Source organism: Kwoniella bestiolae, chromosome 1, assembly GCF_000512585.2.
Source record: "Kwoniella bestiolae CBS 10118 chromosome 1, complete sequence".
Classification (NCBI taxonomy): Eukaryota; Fungi; Basidiomycota; class Tremellomycetes; order Tremellales; family Cryptococcaceae; genus Kwoniella; species Kwoniella bestiolae.
In genome coordinates, this window is record NC_089241.1 from 2,159,324 (window position 1) to 2,177,508 (window position 18,185).

At 48.5% G+C, this 18,185-nt stretch overlaps 8 protein-coding genes across 8 annotated transcripts; 5 read left to right on the forward strand and 3 right to left on the reverse strand.

Moving 5' to 3' along the window:
* Positions 1-248: 248 nt before the first annotated feature.
* Positions 249-1,490, forward strand: I302_100817 (uncharacterized protein; the record flags this gene model as incomplete). The annotated part of the gene is made up of 5 exons (XM_019190826.1): positions 249-398; positions 458-658; positions 718-1,150; positions 1,214-1,286; positions 1,358-1,490. The coding sequence occupies 5 exons, from the start codon at positions 249-251 to the stop codon at positions 1,488-1,490; spliced, it is 990 nt and encodes a 329-aa protein (XP_019047574.1).
* Positions 1,491-2,387: 897 nt separating this feature from the next.
* I302_100818 (uncharacterized protein) lies at positions 2,388-3,093 on the forward strand (the record flags this gene model as incomplete). Its single annotated transcript, XM_019190827.1, has 2 exons — positions 2,388-2,528; positions 2,587-3,093. 2 exons carry the CDS (start codon positions 2,388-2,390, stop codon positions 3,091-3,093), a joined length of 648 nt encoding a protein of 215 aa, XP_019047575.1.
* Positions 3,094-3,424: 331 nt separating this feature from the next.
* I302_100819 (uncharacterized protein) lies at positions 3,425-6,060 on the forward strand (the record flags this gene model as incomplete). Its single annotated transcript, XM_065869155.1, has 12 exons — positions 3,425-3,591; positions 3,639-3,675; positions 3,727-3,799; positions 3,851-3,921; positions 3,978-4,137; positions 4,230-4,691; positions 4,749-5,146; positions 5,205-5,430; positions 5,490-5,546; positions 5,693-5,762; positions 5,828-5,949; positions 6,020-6,060. The coding sequence occupies 12 exons, from the start codon at positions 3,425-3,427 to the stop codon at positions 6,058-6,060; spliced, it is 1,884 nt and encodes a 627-aa protein (XP_065725227.1).
* A 346-nt stretch (positions 6,061-6,406) lies between these two features.
* Positions 6,407-10,824, reverse strand: I302_100820 (uncharacterized protein; the record flags this gene model as incomplete). Its single annotated transcript, XM_065869156.1, has 4 exons — positions 6,407-8,300; positions 8,361-8,582; positions 8,648-8,804; positions 8,910-10,824. The coding sequence occupies 4 exons, from the start codon at positions 10,822-10,824 to the stop codon at positions 6,407-6,409; spliced, it is 4,188 nt and encodes a 1,395-aa protein (XP_065725228.1).
* Positions 10,825-11,491: 667 nt separating this feature from the next.
* On the forward strand, positions 11,492-13,400 carry I302_100821 (uncharacterized protein; the record flags this gene model as incomplete). The annotated part of the gene is made up of 8 exons (XM_019190830.1): positions 11,492-11,609; positions 11,663-11,749; positions 11,802-11,898; positions 11,955-12,092; positions 12,159-12,251; positions 12,322-12,404; positions 12,460-12,892; positions 13,013-13,400. The coding sequence occupies 8 exons, from the start codon at positions 11,492-11,494 to the stop codon at positions 13,398-13,400; spliced, it is 1,437 nt and encodes a 478-aa protein (XP_019047578.1).
* Positions 13,401-13,591: 191 nt separating this feature from the next.
* On the reverse strand, positions 13,592-14,755 carry I302_100822 (uncharacterized protein; the record flags this gene model as incomplete). Its single annotated transcript, XM_019190831.1, has 4 exons — positions 13,592-13,693; positions 13,782-14,362; positions 14,425-14,538; positions 14,635-14,755. 4 exons carry the CDS (start codon positions 14,753-14,755, stop codon positions 13,592-13,594), a joined length of 918 nt encoding a protein of 305 aa, XP_019047579.1.
* Positions 14,756-15,150: 395 nt separating this feature from the next.
* I302_100823 (phosphatidylserine decarboxylase) lies at positions 15,151-17,244 on the forward strand (the record flags this gene model as incomplete). The annotated part of the gene is made up of 12 exons (XM_019190832.1): positions 15,151-15,277; positions 15,387-15,499; positions 15,569-15,590; positions 15,642-15,698; positions 15,760-15,797; positions 15,858-15,915; positions 15,975-16,090; positions 16,162-16,301; positions 16,389-16,573; positions 16,710-16,736; positions 16,797-16,898; positions 17,027-17,244. The coding sequence occupies 12 exons, from the start codon at positions 15,151-15,153 to the stop codon at positions 17,242-17,244; spliced, it is 1,203 nt and encodes a 400-aa protein (XP_019047580.1).
* A 164-nt stretch (positions 17,245-17,408) lies between these two features.
* On the reverse strand, positions 17,409-17,882 carry I302_100824 (UPF0390 protein; the record flags this gene model as incomplete). Its single annotated transcript, XM_019190833.1, has 3 exons — positions 17,409-17,451; positions 17,517-17,617; positions 17,739-17,882. 3 exons carry the CDS (start codon positions 17,880-17,882, stop codon positions 17,409-17,411), a joined length of 288 nt encoding a protein of 95 aa, XP_019047581.1.
* Between the last annotated feature and the right edge of the window lie 303 nt (positions 17,883-18,185).

Consider the following 18,185-nt stretch of genomic DNA (forward strand, 5'->3'; position numbering starts at 1 on the left):
AAAACCCAGGAGACCAAACAGACGATTCCGATCAACAGTACAAAAGGGTATTTGTGGACTTCGCATTCGCTTCATTTCCCCATTACACTCTCATTCCTCTTCTGCCTCTTTGGTCGGAACAGTCAATCTTTCCCTACCTTGCTTAGTATCACTCCTATAATTCCTCACCTCCTCTCATATTCACCACTCTCCACAGCATTCCGTCCTCTTGCTAGATCATCGTACCCTATTCTCCGACATCACCCAGGATGTTATCCCGATTGTTCGTGATAGTATCAGCGCTCGCCTTCCTCTCGTCAACTCAAGCAGCCTCCACCTTTGTGGGCTGTGTCCTGCAGGCGACAGTGGCGTTGACCGCAGACTATGCGACTCGTACAGCCAGTCAGTCAGCTTGTAATGTAAGTGCTTACATCCATGCCCTCGTATCAACAAGCTCACGTGAGGTGCGTTGTGACAGACCCGTTGCATCGGCCAAAGGGCACAGAATCCTTCAATACAGTATTCATACTTCGTAGCTGGAACCCTCTTAGGGAACAACTGTTACTGTGATAGTATAGGATCATACACAGCGGCAAGTGCTTATATATTGCCAAGCGGAGATACAACTACCGATTGTTCCGCTTTGGGTGTGGGTCTGAACTTGGGTCTACTAGCTACCGTGAGCTTCCTCGATCTCCTGCATGCCCCGCATGATTGTGCTAATCACCTCACGGACAGGCAACTGATTTGACCACCACCTTCGAGTTCCAAGGCTGCACCAACACTTTGACCGGAGTAGTCATCAATCTCGCACAAGGGACCATCCTAGGTGGAGCTATCGTCCAAGATCCTCAGGCATGTTTCCAACGATGTGCCGGTAACCTTAACGCATACTTCATCCCTATCGTACCGTCCATTACTGCCATCGCACCGACTTACGGCTGTGTATGCGACCCGAGTGGTCCCGGTGCTCTCGGCGCCTGTGGTCTCTTGACCTTCTTCAAGTACACGCACTCGGCCTCGGCAAGCCAGCAAGCCCAAGCTAGGAAACGTGCGCAGAAAGCTCTGGAGTCGGAACGGAGGAAGTCATTCTGTCCTGGGAAGATGACTTCGTGCTTGATTCCTGGGGTGGAGGACTCCTGGGAATGTGTCGATCCGCAATCTGATCTTGGTGAGTACATCTGTGCGGTGTTGGCTTCTTGAATGACTGCTGACAGTCCGAGATGTCCTGTAGAATCATGCGGTGGCTGCGCACATGGTGAATATACCTCTGATGGACCCAGTAATTCCACTGCCACCGGATTAGAGTGAGTTACATAGGTTCTTGCCGTAACTTAAGAGTGATCCGTATACTGATGTATGCTGGGTCTGACATCAGCTGCACCAACATGCCGGGTGTACTGAGGGGCGGCTCAACTTGTACCAACGGCGAATGTGTCGCTTTTGCATGTAAGAGGAAGTGGACCTTGTTGGATGGAAAGTGTGTGAGGGGTCTGAGTAAAGTTATGTAAATCTCCCTTTGGACGATACTGTACCGTACTGGTGGAGGGAGGAAGGTTTTCACTCTTTGGTAGATTTTTGGACAATACAACTTGACTTATATTGATGAAACGAATAGAAAATGACACGCTCTTTTTGGACTTTAGACTGAGGACTGTAGACGATCTCGATATGTTTCCCTCTGTATGGACTTGCATCTTGCATTAACTGCCTTTGATACTTCGATCCTGGCTTGAAGCTGTACCTTACTTCATCTTTTGTATTGTATTTTTATGGACTATACGTGTTTCAACTGGAGTACTCGTCTATACACGTTCATGTATGCCGATGAAACGCAATTTTGAGCTACGGAGAAAGCTTCTGTGTGTCGATTTGGTTACAGATTACCGTATTTGGCCGTAAAAGGGAGGTCAAGACAATGACTACGTGAGGAAATGAATTGGTTTCACATTATAGATTAGAAGCCTGACCAAGGGGAAGATCGTCAAACGGTCAGGGATATGGCGAACTACATTACAGGCTTCCTCGTATTTAAAGCAGATTCAACAACCACACATTCAGTGTACAGACCTACCATGTTCAATCAAGGATAATTAGTCCATTTACGAACATGAGGCGCTAATGCAGATCCGCGTCGATGGTCGAGTAAAGTTTGTGCCCCCTTGTATATATAGACGGAGTGAGCGATGAAAGAAAAGGTCGATCTTTCATGCACCTCAAACACTTCTTCCTGTCCAACTCAACCCACACTCATTTGATCCTGCCAGCTTTACCCACACTCATTTGGTCTGTTCCCACTACACTCTCATCCGCTACTAAGCTCGACGCTAGCCTAACGTTCTACCAATTCACCATATCTATCAACTACCACATACATACATCAAGCACTTCCATTCAATTTCAACAGCATGTTCCCTATCGCACTCGCTTTCTTGCTCGCTCCTATCGTTGCTCAGGCAGCATCCTTCTCCGGCTGTATGTCGAGTACCATTCCTCACAAATCTGAGTCGGGGCTTCAAATCGTGAACGTAGAAGGTACAGATTGTATTGTAAGTCATGAGATCTTGTACCTGTCTCAGGCGTTAGCTCATACCATTCATGTTGTAGGACCAATGTACCGCATCCGGTTTCGAATACTCGTATTCGTATTATGAGGAAACCGATTCAATCCATTACTGCCACTGTGACTCAGCCTCATCCTTGGACGAACACAAAGATTCCCTGCGACCTGCATACCAAGGCGAAAGGTGCTACGAAGGTGATGCGACGGTATATCATCTTTCGACCGAGCTCAACTTCTCCCACTGTGCTCATTCCCTCTCCTCTTCCGCCGAACATGCCATACTCGGTTTACTGGTCGATACCCCTGCACAATGCTTCGAACATTGCTCTACTTCCTCGGGAGTCTACCTCCTCCCCCCTCCCACTGGTATCAAAGGCGGTCAATATGAATGTTTCTGCCAACAACCCGAGATCCAAGAAGCTGGTGTAAGCTCTTTCTGCGACTCGGGCGCTTACAGACGATTTGACGCGGCCGTCAAGTCAAGTAGATTGGTATTCCAATCTGCTGGGAACGACATCCAAAAACAAAAACCTTTAACCTCTTCTTCATAGACACGTTGATCTGCCGTCGAAGTAAACTTTCAAGGAGATTACCAATAGAGATACTTTGATAGTATACTGTATACCATATACACACGGACAATACAACGTAGCATATATATCAATGGACAATTTTTCTTGTATATACACATCTTTCATACAGGGTTTTATCGCAGCTATAATGCATAATGCATTTCCAAAAATGCCACATTCCGTTCATTGTTTATTGCTGTGCGCTACGTCATCCCATCCGACACACCATGATTTACACCATACACGTATAAATAACAAGTTGCTCATCCTACTACTTGCATACATCTCGCTCATACTCACAACAAGCATCATGTCGATATCATTCGCCGCTCAAGATCTGCAGCCCACCTACCAGGGTATCATCAATGGTAATGCAGAATACGATTGGGCAATCTTCAATCAGACGGGAAATGAGCTCAAGGTCCAAGCTACCGGAAGTGGATTGGATGACCTGGAAGAGGAGTTCAACGATGGAAGGTGAGTAGAACAAGAGCTCATATGCCATGGTGCTGACAGCTTGGTAGAATCCAATACGCTTTCGCCCGAGTGAAGGATCCCAGCGTGAGTAGACAATCTTAGGGCACTCTGATGTCGGACTGACCTTTAACATAGAGCTCTTTACCCAAATTCGTCCTGATCTCATGGCTGGGTGACGGGGTACCAGAGAACAGGAAAGGTCTATATAGTGAGCTGCGCAATGCAATGGGTGCTACAGTATGCTAATGGATGTTCTCAGACATCCAAAGTCCCCAAGTACAGGACAAATTCCTACGTGGTGCTCATCTTGTCATCCAAGCACGTTCAGAGGTAAGAATGCTGGTTCGTTGGGATATTTGTATGAGTAGCTTACCACGACTGTCCAGCTCGATGTGACCCCATCGTTCATCCATAAGCGTATCCAAGAGTCCTCCGGGTCGAAGTACTCATCGTCAGCCCCCGCTCCTACGCCTTCCGCTGCACCTGCAAGGACAGCTCCCAGCTATCGACCGAGTCAAGGTTTTGGTGGGGCACAAGGCAAGGTGAGTGAATGGACATGAGAACAACGCTAACAGAATAGCCTGCTGCTGTTTCGACACCTGCTTCGACTTTCAGTCGACCTACGCCTACTCCACCAGCGGCCGCTAAAACCCCTCCTGCTCCAGCTAGAGAGCCATCTCCCCCTCCTCCCCCACCACCAGCACCAGCGGTCGCGCCACCGCCCGCTGTTTCCAGTCAAGCCAAACCCACCGCTACAGCAATCATGTCAGCGTCTACACCCGCCTCATCTGAGACCGCCAAACCAGCCTATGAGGATAGGATCGCTCCTGTTGGAACGGCTTATGAACCAGTCAAGCTCTCCGCTCCTGGTAAATTAGGTAACAGGTGGAATCCAGCTGCTCAGCAACAATCCGAGGAAGAACCTACTTCTACTGGACCAAGTCTGAAAGACAGGATGGCCGCTTTCTCAGGCGGTGGAGCTGCTCCTACGCCATCTGCTTCCCAACCAAGTGGAAAGAAATTGACGTGGTCAGAGCGACAAGCTGAGGCGAAGAGACAGAGAGAAGAGGAGGATAGAGCAAGTGCAGCTGCCGGTGCTGGTTAGTCATGCTACGTTTTCGTCTTCTTGGAAGAAGTTTACTGACGTCATTCGCTAGCTGTCACGGGCAACAAACCTTCTGCTCCCTCGTGGAAGGCTCCTACCACACCTGCTGCTCCACCTCCTGCACCTGCTGCTCCACCCGCCCCCGTCCCAGAAACACCACCTGCAGCTCCAGCAGCCCCTCCACCCCCTCCAGCAACCAGTCGACCAGTGCCTACAGCACCAGGGGGTATACCAGCTCCTGTGGCAAGGTCTATCCCTCCTCGACCTGCTTCCCCTGACTCTGACGAAGAAAAGGATGACGACGATGACTGGGGAGCACCTCCCCCACCCCCACCAGCAGCTCCATTCAGACCTGAGCCAGTGGTTGAGGACGGTCCACCTGAAGAAGCTGCACCTCCTCCTCCTCCGCCGCCTCCTCCTCCTCCACCACCTGCTCCCAGTGCTGATCCCGTAAGTTTCTGCTGAAGGATAAATCTAGTACATGCACTAATGACTTCAACGGAAATAGCAAATCGAAGAACTTGAGCGACTCAAACAAGATCTCACCCTCGAAGAAGCTCCTCCAGCTGGTCCACCTCCCGTACCTCAAGATTCCAGACCCAAGACCGAAGCTGCTCCTCCAGCTCCTGCAGGTCTGAGGGCCAAAGTTCTGTTCGAGTACGAAGCAGCAGAAGAGGGTGAGATTTCACTAAGAGAAGAGGAGATCATCACTCAGATCGAACAGCTTGATGAAGGTATGTCAAGCCATCTTTGATGCCAATGAGAACTTCCGACTCTGATAGAATATACATAGGTTGGTGGTCCGGTACAAACTCTGCTGGACAAGCTGGTCTTTTCCCTGCAAATTACTGTGAACTCATCGAAGAGGAGACTCCTGCCGCCGCTCCACCTGCGCCTCCGGCCCCGCCTGCTCCCCCTGCACCAGCTGCACCTGCGGCTGAAGCTGCCGCCCCTCCTCCACCACCCCGCCACCACCACCACCTCCCCCTCCTCCAGCAGCCGCCCCCGCCCCCGCAGCTGCACCTGAGCCAGAAGTAGAGGAGAACGTCATGATAGCTGCCTACGAGTGAGTCTGCGACGGCCCGTGAAATGAGACAAGCGGCTGACATTCTGTTCGATCCCGTGATGTAGCTACGATGCAGGCGAAGATAATGAGATATCGTTCAAGGAAGGTGATAAGATCACTGATATCGATCAAGTCGATCCGGACTGGTGGCAAGGTAAATGTAATGGTAAAGAGGGTTTGTTCCCTGGTAAGTGGTGTTGCTGTGCCAAGACCTCGCTTGATGACAATTGCTAATATATACCTTGTCATCATGTTAGCTGCCTACGTTGTACACCCCAGTGAATGGCCCCCTCAATGATCAGATGTGCGTGCAGCTGAGTTGTAAGTATTGTAACTAAGAATGAACGAGCTTGGTAAGAGAATTAAACAGATAGATTTACGTGGATTATGCAGAACAAGTAATTTTCGGTATGGAATAGACTGGAGTTCAATGCAAATTCGCTGGCAATGAGATGCAAAGCTTTGAAAAATTCATTGCAAAGTTGCATGCTACTTCTTTCATACGACTTTGACCGTCGACTCCCTTGACTTGACAACTGCAAATCAAATAATACCAACACTCTTCCTCTTCCTCCAGACTGAATGTTTGCTGCCAATGGGAGGGAGAGCTAAGCTAAGCTATGTGGTACAACGATTACCACTACCTAATGATGATGTGAATGAGGTAATTGATGCTGTGAATTTGGCGAGAACAAGTTCTGATGATTATGGTTGAATCCCTGTGGAAGTGGCTGATTAGGTATTTGACCGGGGGTACCTATCGAGAAATTCCCAAATGACGGTTGCCTGCTTCCTATTCCCGTAACCGGCGCACCGACCAAACCAGGTGGAGGTCCAGATGAAGCTGAAGACAAACTCTGATGCCTTTCTCCAATAGTTGGCATCTGACCCCATGAGCTCCCACCACCTACTCCCGGTGCACCTACTCCGCCAATAGACGATTCACCAGGAGCAGAAGATCCCCAGATAGAAGGTGAGGATGACCATCGTCCACTTCCCGGAGCAGCAGCTACGGGGACGTCCCATCCTCCGTTCGAGAGATTACGTCGTTGTTGAGGTTGGACAATCTCGTCGTCACCTCCTAAAGCCGCTGAACCAAATACTTGCTCGGGTTGAGCAGGCGAATTGCTTCGTAGAAGACTTGATCCGCCTTGGTGCGTTTGAGGTTCAAGGAAAGCGCTACTTGCACCTGGTCTACCTATGGGTCCGGGTGCGCCTATAGCGCCTACTCCTACTCCGATCGCACCAGGTGCTGGACCAGGGGAGGGTCGATAATCGTCTAAAGCTGACGATCCAGATAATAACGATGTAGGTACTGGTCCAGATCCGATCGATCCTATCTCTCCTGCTGAGACGTGTCTCGAGGATGATGAGACGGGTGTAGATCCTATAGGAGCGGTCGAAGGGGAGAAAGCATCGTCGACCGAAGGGATTCGAGCGGTAGGTTTGACAGGTGGGAAACCCATTCCGATGGGAGCGGTTCGGATGGAATGATCGAATGGTGGACTAGGCTCAGGCGCGAATCCCCTTGGAGGTGGGTTGGGCGAGATCGAAGGACCGTTGGTCTGGGGTGGTGAGAAGGCCGGTGATTGGGTGTAGCTTGGTCCAGCCCTGAATCCTCCAGCAGAGAATGTTTGAGGGACAGGCATTCGCTGGAACGCATTAACTCCTACAGGTGGGATAGGTTGAGGGTAGTATGGCTGAGGGGTTTTCTGTGTTCGTCCGCCTACTACTGATGAGGAGCCAGCTGCGATAGGAGCAGAAGGTGGTCGAGCAGCTTTGACGGGAGAAGGCTGAGTGACTGGAGGGGTCGTTTGAGGGGTTGGCCCATTTCGAGGTGACTTGGCTGAATGTACGCCAACAGGGAGAGGCGGGGTGGGTACCGAAGCAGCGGCGGCGGCGGCGGCAGCTCGTTTCTCAGCTGCTGCTCTTTCTGATGCGGCGGCACGTTCAGCAGCTGCCTTTTCAGCCTTGACTCGCTCACGTTGAGCTTGTTGAGCAGCAAGTGCTTTAGCTTGCTCGGCAGCTTCCTTCTCTTTCCTCTCAATTTCATCCCTCTTAGCCTTCTCAGCTCGTTCTTGTTCAAGCTTCGCGAGACGTTCCTTTTCAGCTTTATCCTTTGCTTCTTTAGCGATCTTATCCCGTTCCGCCTTTTCAGCTTTCTCTTTCGCCAGACGTTCCTTCTCGGCCTTTTCTCTAGCCAGCTTCTCTTCCCTTTCCCTCTTTTCCCGCTCTTTAGCTTCTTTCTCTCGAGCCTCACGCTCCTTCTTGGCTTTCTCATCCCTCTCTCGCTTTTTCTTGGCAGCTTCCTCTTCCCTTTCCTTCTCCTCTTGCTGCCGTTTCTTCCGTTCAGTCGCTTGACGTTGAGCTTCTTCCTGTGCGGCTTTCTTGACAGCCTCACGTCGTGCTCGCTCTTCCTCCTGTTTACGATGCCTCTCACGTTCTTGCTCTTCAGCTCGAGCTTTAGCTGCTCGCTGTTCTTCAGCAATGGCCGCTTCTCGAGCTGCTTTCTCTTCATCGGCCTTTTGCTTTTGCATCCTAGCGCAAGAACGAACGATCAGCACCTGGATACAACACATGTGAGCGGGTTCCTCTCACTTTTTCTTGTCTTTCTTCTTCTGCGACTCTTTAGCCTTCTTCTCCTCCCTTGCCCTCTTCGAATCCTCCTCTTCCTCAAGTTCACGGAGTAACTGTTCCTCTCGCTGTTTCGCTACTTTCTCTCGATATGCTTGGAGCACCCTCTGCTCAAACATCCTAGCAGCAAAGATCTGGAACATCCGTTTACCTTCTTCCATCCTTTCGGCGTCGGTGAGGGGTTCGCTAAAACACCCGTTCCAATCAGTCTGCGAAGCCATGCTTTCGATCGAAGAATCGATCCAACTCACTCTTTACTCTCATCGTCCTCGTCATCCGTCTCTTCCTGCATATCCCTTATATTCTGATCTTCCCTCACAGAACGCCTTATAGCGAGCTGTTCCATCATTTCGAGGAATTTCGACCCGTCGTTCTTAAGCATGTCATCGGCAATGGTGAGTATACCTCCTGGGACAAAGTCGGTAATGAAAGAGAAAGAAGAACCGGTGAAAGCTCAGCGTAAGCCCTAGACAGAGAAGAGAGATGAAACTCTGGAAAAAATCGCAAGCTCACCTTTAATCGTGGCAAGACTAGAACCAAAACTCAAGAAATCATCTCCACCTTCCGGACGCGGTTGACTGGCCTTTGAAGAGGGAGGTGGCGGACGTGCGGCCTGTCTCGACACGGGCGGAGGGGGATGTTGATCATCCAGATCATCCCCTACGTCCGCTTCGTCCGAGCCTATCTCTTCGTCATCCAATTCATCCTCATCCCCATATTCATCCTCATCGTCGTATTCCTCACTCTCCTCTCCATCTAGATCATCGTGGTCGTGTTCGCCCATCGGATCAGGCGCACGATGATCATAGCGAGTGATCACTCCACTGGAATCTACTTCTACGCTTCCGGGGAAAGGTCCAGCACCACTAGGCGGAGGCTTGATGCCATTTGCTGCTGCTCGTTGTTCCGCAGCGTAGGATCGGAGTTCATCGTAGTACTGCTCATACAGTTGATCCAACTCCATTTCAATGTTGACCTTCTTCCGGCCACATACAGCACATCCACAGGAATGTCGATGTTGTTCCTTCATTTTCCTCAGAACAGCATCCTTTTCAATCCTCAGCAGGTCCCTGCGTTCAGCTTCCGACAGACCTAACCAGAACAGACGGATATTTTCTCGATCTTCTGCTGATGACTGAGTCCATATTTTGGCTGGTGGTGCAGGTGCGGCTGGCGCTTTGCCTTTGGCAGCGGGTTTTGAGCTGGCGGGGGGATGTGAGTGATTGTGACCGGAATGAGCGTTATGAGCAGGGGCAGCACTGGCAGGAGCTTTGCCTGCGGCTCGCGCTGATCTCGCGGGTGGGTTGGATGATGGAGCATTGTTATTGCTCATGGGCTGCTTACCGGCCGCACGAGAAGATGGAGGAGGGTGTGCTGGTGCAGGAGTTACGGGAGGTGGTGGAGGGTTGAGGGCAGGTTGTTGGTGCTGCTGTTGTTGCATTGGAGGTTGAGGTGGTACGGGCTGACGCGGAGGCGGTTGCTGCTGAGGTCTGTTCGTTGTTGGCGGAGGAATAGGTGCAGGAGGAGGGTCAACCATTTTCGAAGCTGCATTCTTCTTCTTCTTCTTTTTATTCTTCTTCTTCGGTGCATCACCATTTGGAGCATGGTATTCAGGTTCATCCACCTCGTAGTCCTCCTCATCATCGTACTCTTCATCCTTACCATCGGGATGTCTCCTGAACCCTAACTCCTCGCCTATGCTAGGTTGGTTGAACTGTCTAGTTGCCATCCCATTCACACCGGACATCAAGTTTGCTCCCATTCCGGGACTGAGCCCCATCCCATGACTTGCAGCTTGGACTATCTGCTGAGCCATCTGATACATTGTCCTTTGACCTGAGTTGTTCCCAGGCGTATTTTGACCGATCGATCCGTTGAACGGTACGGCATCTCGGATGAATTGTCGTAAATGAGGTGGCAAGGAAGACCAATAGGTATCGTCTGCACCAAACTCTGGATCTGCCATTCTCTTGTATAACTCGTTCGCAGCCGAGATCAAATCGTCGTGTGTGATGTTGAACGGAGCTGACAACCCTGCTAAAGCACCGCCGTTCTGTAACGATAGATTATAATCAATCGAATATGATCCAGTAAAAGAATTTGGATGTTGATGATGGGGGTGATGGGGGTTCAACGGAACGTCGACCTCGTCGTAATATCCGTTTTGGTCGTATTGGACGTCAACAGGATATGAACCGGGAGCGGAGAAGTTGAACAAGCTGGGATCTAATGAGTCTGGTGCGCTTGGTGGTAAAGGTGGTGCGACGGAGGGTGGTAGATTGCTGCTCGCGGTGGTTATAGGTATATCGCCGCTGATGGATCGTTCTTCGATATACGATTGAGCAGATTTAGACGCTTTCTTGGCCCGCTTCTTCGCTGCCGACTTTGAAAGGCCGGTGGGAGGTGCGGACTGAGGCTTGGATGACATAGGGAGTGGGACTATGTGTATCGTACGGATTAGCAATGATCTCAACGAAGACTCGAGCGAATTCCACAAAGTAACGGCAACATGCTGAATGAACCATTCGGGACTTTCTTCTAACATAGCTTCGATAGGCATTTATGACCCGTCACACGACCGTATGCTTGTTACATATAATTGCAACTCACCTCAGGAGCTAGCCCAAAGTCTTCCAATCAACCTCGTTCGAATTCGAGATCCTTGTTACGCTTAGCTGTCGGATGAAAAGTGGGTGGTTCTCTGCTGGTGAATATCCTGGCCAATTGGGGTGTATTTGCGACCAAGATGTTCAAAAGAGCGATGGGAATCTACAGTGGTTGAATGTATGAGAGGATGATGATGATCAATACTGTTAAGATGAAAGGTAGTTTTATGGTATCGAATATCGTCAATGCATATAACAGGACTAGTAGCAAACAGTAGTACCAGTAGTAGTAGTAGTAGTGAGCAGGTAGCGTGGCGATTAGAGGGGGGAGGGTGAAAACGCCGATTATCACCGCCTATACAGCATTGTGGCATCTCATGACTACATGACCTCCACCCGATAGGTTCACTCAGGTTCACTCGAAAACAAGTAGATTCATCTTGTGTCCTTCTCTCTCTCCCCTATCTATCCATAACAGCAAGGCTGAGGATGAGGGTCACAAATTCTAGGTTGCAGTCTCTGGCAGCATCATTCAAGCCACGTACAAGCGATGTACATCCTACCCCGTACTCATGGATCAACACGTCAGTTCCAGGCTCATCAACAGGTAAGCTCATGCCCTCACCCTCATGTAGACCCGTAACTTACTCTTCATGATAGGGAAACTAGCAGGTAGATCAATAGCTATCAAAGATAATATATCGAATGAACAAGCACCTACCTCATGCTCATCATCAATTTTGCAAGGTGAGCTTCTCTGCGGTCCACTTCCTCGCAAGCTCATGACCACGATAAATAGATTACAATCCACCTTACACTGCAACATGCGTACAGAGTCTGATATCAGAAGGAGCATATATAGCTGGTCAAACAAAGATGGATGAATTTGGAATGGGGTGAGCTTGCCGACAAAGAACATAAAAGTCTTCAGCTGACCATATATATATTCCAGTTCTCAAACAACTCACTTACCACCCTTCTACACTCCCATACACAATCCCGCTTCTCCCTCTCCCGATGAATCCCTAAGATCAGCAGGAGGTAGTTCAGGTGGATCGGCCGCAGCTGTGGCTGAAGGGAGCTCCTGGGCGTGAGCTATGTCGACCAGGTTGCTGCCAGTAATTTTTAGCTTATACCTTTTGTCGGCAATGTTCAGGGCGCTAGGTACAGACACAGGTGGATCAGTAAGATTACCAGCTAGTTATTGTGGGGTAGTGGGACTCAAACCTTCCTATGGAATGATTTCAAGGTGAGCTCCGATGATTTTTGTAAATTTGATCAAATCTGGAAGAGAAGCTGATAGGTAGAGATTTTTATAGGCGAGGCGTCATAGCCTATGCAGATTCGCTGGATTGTGTGGGTGTATTAGGCAGAAATATAGATACGGTCGAGCAGGTATTCAGTAAGCTAACACAAAGAACGTTTTCCGCTTCCTTAGCTGATTGAGTCTTGACCAGATGTGATATCACAACCCGACGAGGGAGATATGACCTGCGCCTCATCCGCTACTCGATCAATAGCATCTCAGATATCCCAACAGCACATTCCAGGAAATGGCATAGAGGGCTTTCGTATAGGTATACCTCGAGCAATCACCCAAAATGTCCCACCTTCTCTCTTAGACTACCTAAAAGGGAGAGGAGCAAAGGTAGATGAAGTGTCATTACCATCGATAAACAGGGCTTTACCTGCATACTATGTCCTGGCTTCTGCAGAAGCTTCTTCGAACCTTGGCAGATTCGGTGGGGGTTGGTTCGGATCACCACTAGAACGAGAGGATGCAAGGGAAGGGGAAAGTGGGGAAGAGAGGAGAAAAAGGATACGGACCGAGGGATTTGGGAGGGAGGTGAAGAAGAGGATATTGGCTGGGACGTGGGCATTGAGTGCTGAGTGAGTAATTTCACCGCAGCTGATCGTTTCTGAGGTCTGACGGGACCATAACTCAGCTGTGATGGAGCGCCCACCCTGCAGATCTGCTGAATTGATCTGATATTTTCTTTTCTGTCGCAGCGAATTCAATAACACCTATTTGAAAGCATTACATCTTCGACAACTCCTACGAAGAGAGTATCAAACCTTATTCCGAATACCTCATCCTCTCTCTTCCCCTGGTCGGATTTCAAATGATGGAGTGGTAGATATGATCCTCCATCCCACGGCTATACGTACCGCTCCTATACTAGGCAAAGGCAAGGAAGCAGCCAAGGGATCGAATGAATATCAACAAGACTTGTTGACTGTCCCGGCGAGTCTGGCGGGATTACCTTGTATGTCCGTTCCGTCCGGCAAAGGTTCAGATGGATGGCCTTTGGGAGTCAGTCTGACGAGTCAGTGGGGTATGGAGGGGTTGGTGTTTAGGTTGGGGAGGGCGGTGGAGGAGTGGGCGAGGGGGTTATGACAATGCAATACTTAGTATTGATGCGAAATATAGAGCGAAGACGATCGAAATTTAGTCCGAAGTGAGATGAACAGCCTTGTTATCTTGTGATATGTCTGCAGTCTTGCTGTCCACTCTTGAGATTTGACGGTATATGCATGATGATTATACTATGAATGTGTATGCAAGGTTCTGCAACCTCTACTTCAGACTCATTGTAATCGTTTACTTTCCAATTTCGCACTCAACTTCTGCCTGATCTCCTGTAATATCTGCCTACAAGCGATCTTTGACAACTCCAAAGCGTCCGAGAACTGACAAATAACACACATCATCAGTATTTCCCTTCTATTTGATACTTGTCTAGTTCAAGCACAGATAGGTCTACAGGATTTGACTTACCTTCTCCTTATTAAACTTTCCTTCACTTTCCACCCAACTCAACTCCATTTCCTCTCCCTCATCTTCCACATCCATCTCACCCTCCTGCCTTTCCCTCAAACTAACGTTTCTTCCAAATGACCAACCGAACCCGAATCTCGCTACTGAATTACTTTCCTCCTCGATCGATGGATCCACTATCAACCCCCTATCATTTGACAGATCAATAATGGAAATGGCGATAGGTAGACTAGTCATAGCTATCGATCCTGCATCCAGTACAGCCAGGGTGGCAGCATTGATGGAAGCGCATCTCGAACTGAATGGATAAGATGTATTGGGCGATGTCCCCTCCCCTTCTTCTGTTACTTGAGACTGGGGCTGGGGCCATACGTTCTTTTGGATTAGTTCAGAAGAAGAGGGGTCGATATCGATATATACTTGTGGGGTATCGTATGATGTGTCCTTATATGAAGAGGAGGAGGATGAGGATGAGAGGGATTGTACGATTATTTGAATTAGGGATCGAGGGTATAACGAGAGGCGGAGGGAGGAGGGGAAGATGGATTCGAGGGTTGTTATCAGTGCTCTGGAGGGGGTTGCTACGGACGCCACATTCACGGTAAGCCTTTTGGACCGAGGGGAGAAGGCAGACTTGACTTACCTCCGACACCTTCTAACGGTCTATGGGAGATCTCCAATGTAGCTCGAGTGGGTAATTCCTTGTTGAGTCGAACTTCCAGTGGACCCGAGCAGCTCGCCAACGCAGATGTGGAGCCTGTACATATCACACACAGTCACGATCAGTAAATATCAATCTCTATTCCGTATATGAGATGCTTTACAAGTCAAATAGACCTAAACCACCACTCACCAAATCCAAATCTACCTGATCCATCTGCCCTGTCCAGCTCCCCTATCTCGATGGTCAATGGTCGGATCTCATGGGGTTTACGCCCGTCTAGTCGTCTTCGACTTGGGCCTGCGCTGGACATCTCGTGTGAAATTTTTTATTGGGAGCTTATACGATTGACAGAATGAGCTTGCATATACACTTACTACACTTACGATCATTCCTTGTATTTCAGCTGTTCAGGTCTCCGTCGATCAGAAATCTTGCATCTGGCTCGGAAGGAAGGAGTGAAACTTATATGTGTGTTCCTTTTAAGATGGTATTAAGTGTACTCGGATGTGGAGACCCCATGTTTTGAACTGTACGTCATCACATTCACATTTCTGTACACAGTCTGAGTTTGCAGCTATAAATAGTTGAAGTCAACTGCGAATAAACACCTACTCCAGCCCATATCCATACACATATCCAGCTCAGAAGCGTATATACACCCAGAATCATCCCTGTCATCTATTAGAGATCATCGAGAAACGCACAATGGCAAACGCAGGAACAACCACAATCCTACCTGAACAACTGGGTAAACCCCTCGAGGAGTCTTTGGACCACTTGGTAGAGAACTCCAATACAGTCTCGTGGGGTGAGGGGAAAGATGTACTTGCTCGTGAGTGCCTCGCTCTCTGCTCTAAGACCTTCCTTCTGCTACACGAGAAACGCTCTTATTCTAGAAGACCCCTCTGGAACGTGGCTGATCCGCTTATTCGTGAGCATAGCAAGTGAACAGAGGGCTCAGGACGACGCTCAGTCCGATGCTGTCCATTCACACGGTGCCAAATCGAGGAAATGGATCAAGAAGTTCTTTCCTTCAGAGGAGACTTTGGATAAGGTGGGTCTTTCACTTTGCTACTAAGTGGGACGAGGAAGATTTACCAATGCTCTTGACATCCGATATTAGCTATTCGCAATGGAACATATGGGTATGTCCACTGTATTCTCCATAAATGGTGTTCAGCTGATCATTATAATAGGCAACTTTGTGATCGATCGAACGACTGGGAAGAAAATATTCGAGACTATGCCTATTTGTACGTCACCCCTCTCTTTCCCTATAATACTTGAACCAGACGCTGATCAAGGACAAGACAGACGTCAGAGTAGGAATGCACCTCCTCTTCGTATCAGGTGTGAGTCAGCTTTCCCTCTAAGTGATGCGCCTTCAGCTGATGAAAGTGTCAAATGAGCAGTGTAGTTATATGTCGTACTCCTCAGTAGAGAAATTACTAGAGAACCAATCTATCAAGCGTCAGTCCATCTTACCACGTTCTACCAATCTTCCTGCTGATAGTCGGGTGTGATCACAGAGGGCAAGATATACGACCAAACAGGTCCAGAGGTGAAAGAACATATCGAATCATTCATCAAGACATATGATCTACCATTGGAAGAATTGTTAGTGAAAGATCTAGATCAGTATCCTGTTAGTTGCCGTTTGCTCTCCAGAGATACCGAAATAGCTATCAAAACTGATTATTTCTTATCTTTGTACAGACGTTCAACTCGTTCTTTTCGCGGAGACTGGTTCCCACCGCTAGACCTATTACTTCGCCAAGCGATCCTAGCATAGTTATCAGTCCGGCGGATTGTAGAATGACGGTGTTCAATACTGTTGATCAGGCCAAACAGCTGTGGTGAGTACCGTGAAGGGTATACGATCCTTGTACAAATCCAATCAACCAGAATAGCTGATGTATGTATGTCTCGCATTGGTATATTAGGATCAAGGGAAAACAGTTTACTCTGCCATCTCTCCTGACAGGCGATGACGATACCGAGACTCGGTTTAAGGAAGTCCAAAATGACTCCACGGCTGCGGTATCGGTCGCGAGGCTGGCTCCGCAGGATTATCATAGATTCCATTCTCCCGTGGAAGGTGTGGTGGGTGATATTAAGGATATTCATGGTGAGCTGCGATTCGAGACAACGAAACTGGACGTAAGCTGATATGGTTTATTTCATGTTCAGGCGAATTGTATAGTAAGTTGTGCCATTTGCATCTCATCCGAAGAGATCTCCTACTGAGCAATGCTGTTGGACAGCTGTAAATCCTCAAGCTATCAATGAAGGTTCGTCAACTGGATTGTTTGGATGAGTTTTCGGCGATAATCAGCTGATCATGTTTGTAGACCTCAACGTGTTCACTCTGAACAAACGGTCGGTAATGCTCATTCACGCCAATTTCGGTCCGGGTAGAGAAAGCGTTCCAATTGCATTCGTAGCTATAGGTGGTGCGTTCAACCATTCATTCATTCCATTCTATATCTTTTTCTTGATTCAGTTCCCTTTCGGTTTTGTTTCCTTCCTCTTCTCTCGGATGAGTTGATGTTAAAGCTGATATCTTATTTACTCTATATAGCCATGTTGGTCGGCTCAATAGGATGGTCCAAGAAACCAGGCGACAAAGTATTGAAAGGCGAAGAATTGGGTTGGTTCCAGTATGGAGGAAGTACGACTATAACTGTCTTCCCGTCGAAATCAGGCGTAGCGTTTGATGATGATTTGGTGAAGAATTCGGAGAATGGGATGGAGACGTTGGTGAGGGTTGGAATGGAGATGGGTAAGGTGAAGCAGTGAACCCGCGTTTGCAGAGTAGAAAGTAGATATACAACGTGATACATTATTGAACGAACGAATCTATAACGGACTGTGTGGATGTCAGCTTGACAATGTCATTACCAGAACATGATTTGATATGTCGATAGCAAGACTTACCTATAACAAGGTTCCTGTCGAGGCGACTAGGCCTTGCCTTTCCCTTTACCTTGGTCTTTGCCTGCACCACTGTTACCCATAAAATCGTAAAATCAGATCAAATGACAACAGCTTGATGTGCAAACAAGACTTACGCTTCCAAGTCACCTGAATTTCTCATTATGGACAATTTACCAGCAGAAGCAGCATTGACCATCTGTTTCTCAATGTTATTATTGATCTTACTAGAGAGTTGCTATACAAATCCACCAAACGAGATCTTAGCAATCCTGCATTACGTAGCAAGCCATCATCCAGCGAAGACGACGATCCGTCCTCTCAGACAATCCATCATGTATGCAATACCCCCGACTCACCTTCTTCTGAACCCTCTCTGCGATCCTATGTTTATCCTTTGGCGCAACATCCCTTCTACCAGGTTTGGTCTTTCCTGCTTTTTTTCGAGCTGATCCGCCTGATTGGGATTTGGTTTTTATGTTTTTGGAACCTCCTTGAGCCATTTTGCGAGGTGCGAGGTACGATGCGTGAGTTATGGGAAGTTATGTGGATGATAAAGAGGAAAGTTAGAATAAAGATCCTTAAGGCTACTTGCACGAATGAGCAATTTTTCTGTTTTCATTTCGTACGCACAGACTACTGGAATCGCATCGCCACGTGGTTTGTTGCCGTCATGGGCAGATACCAAGTTATTCTATTCTTTCATTGCTTTCCTTCATCCATTATTGTGAACCTCTATACATCCTGAATCTCACCTGTTATCCATCTTACCTTGGTGGGGGCACATCGTACACTGGCCTTGATCG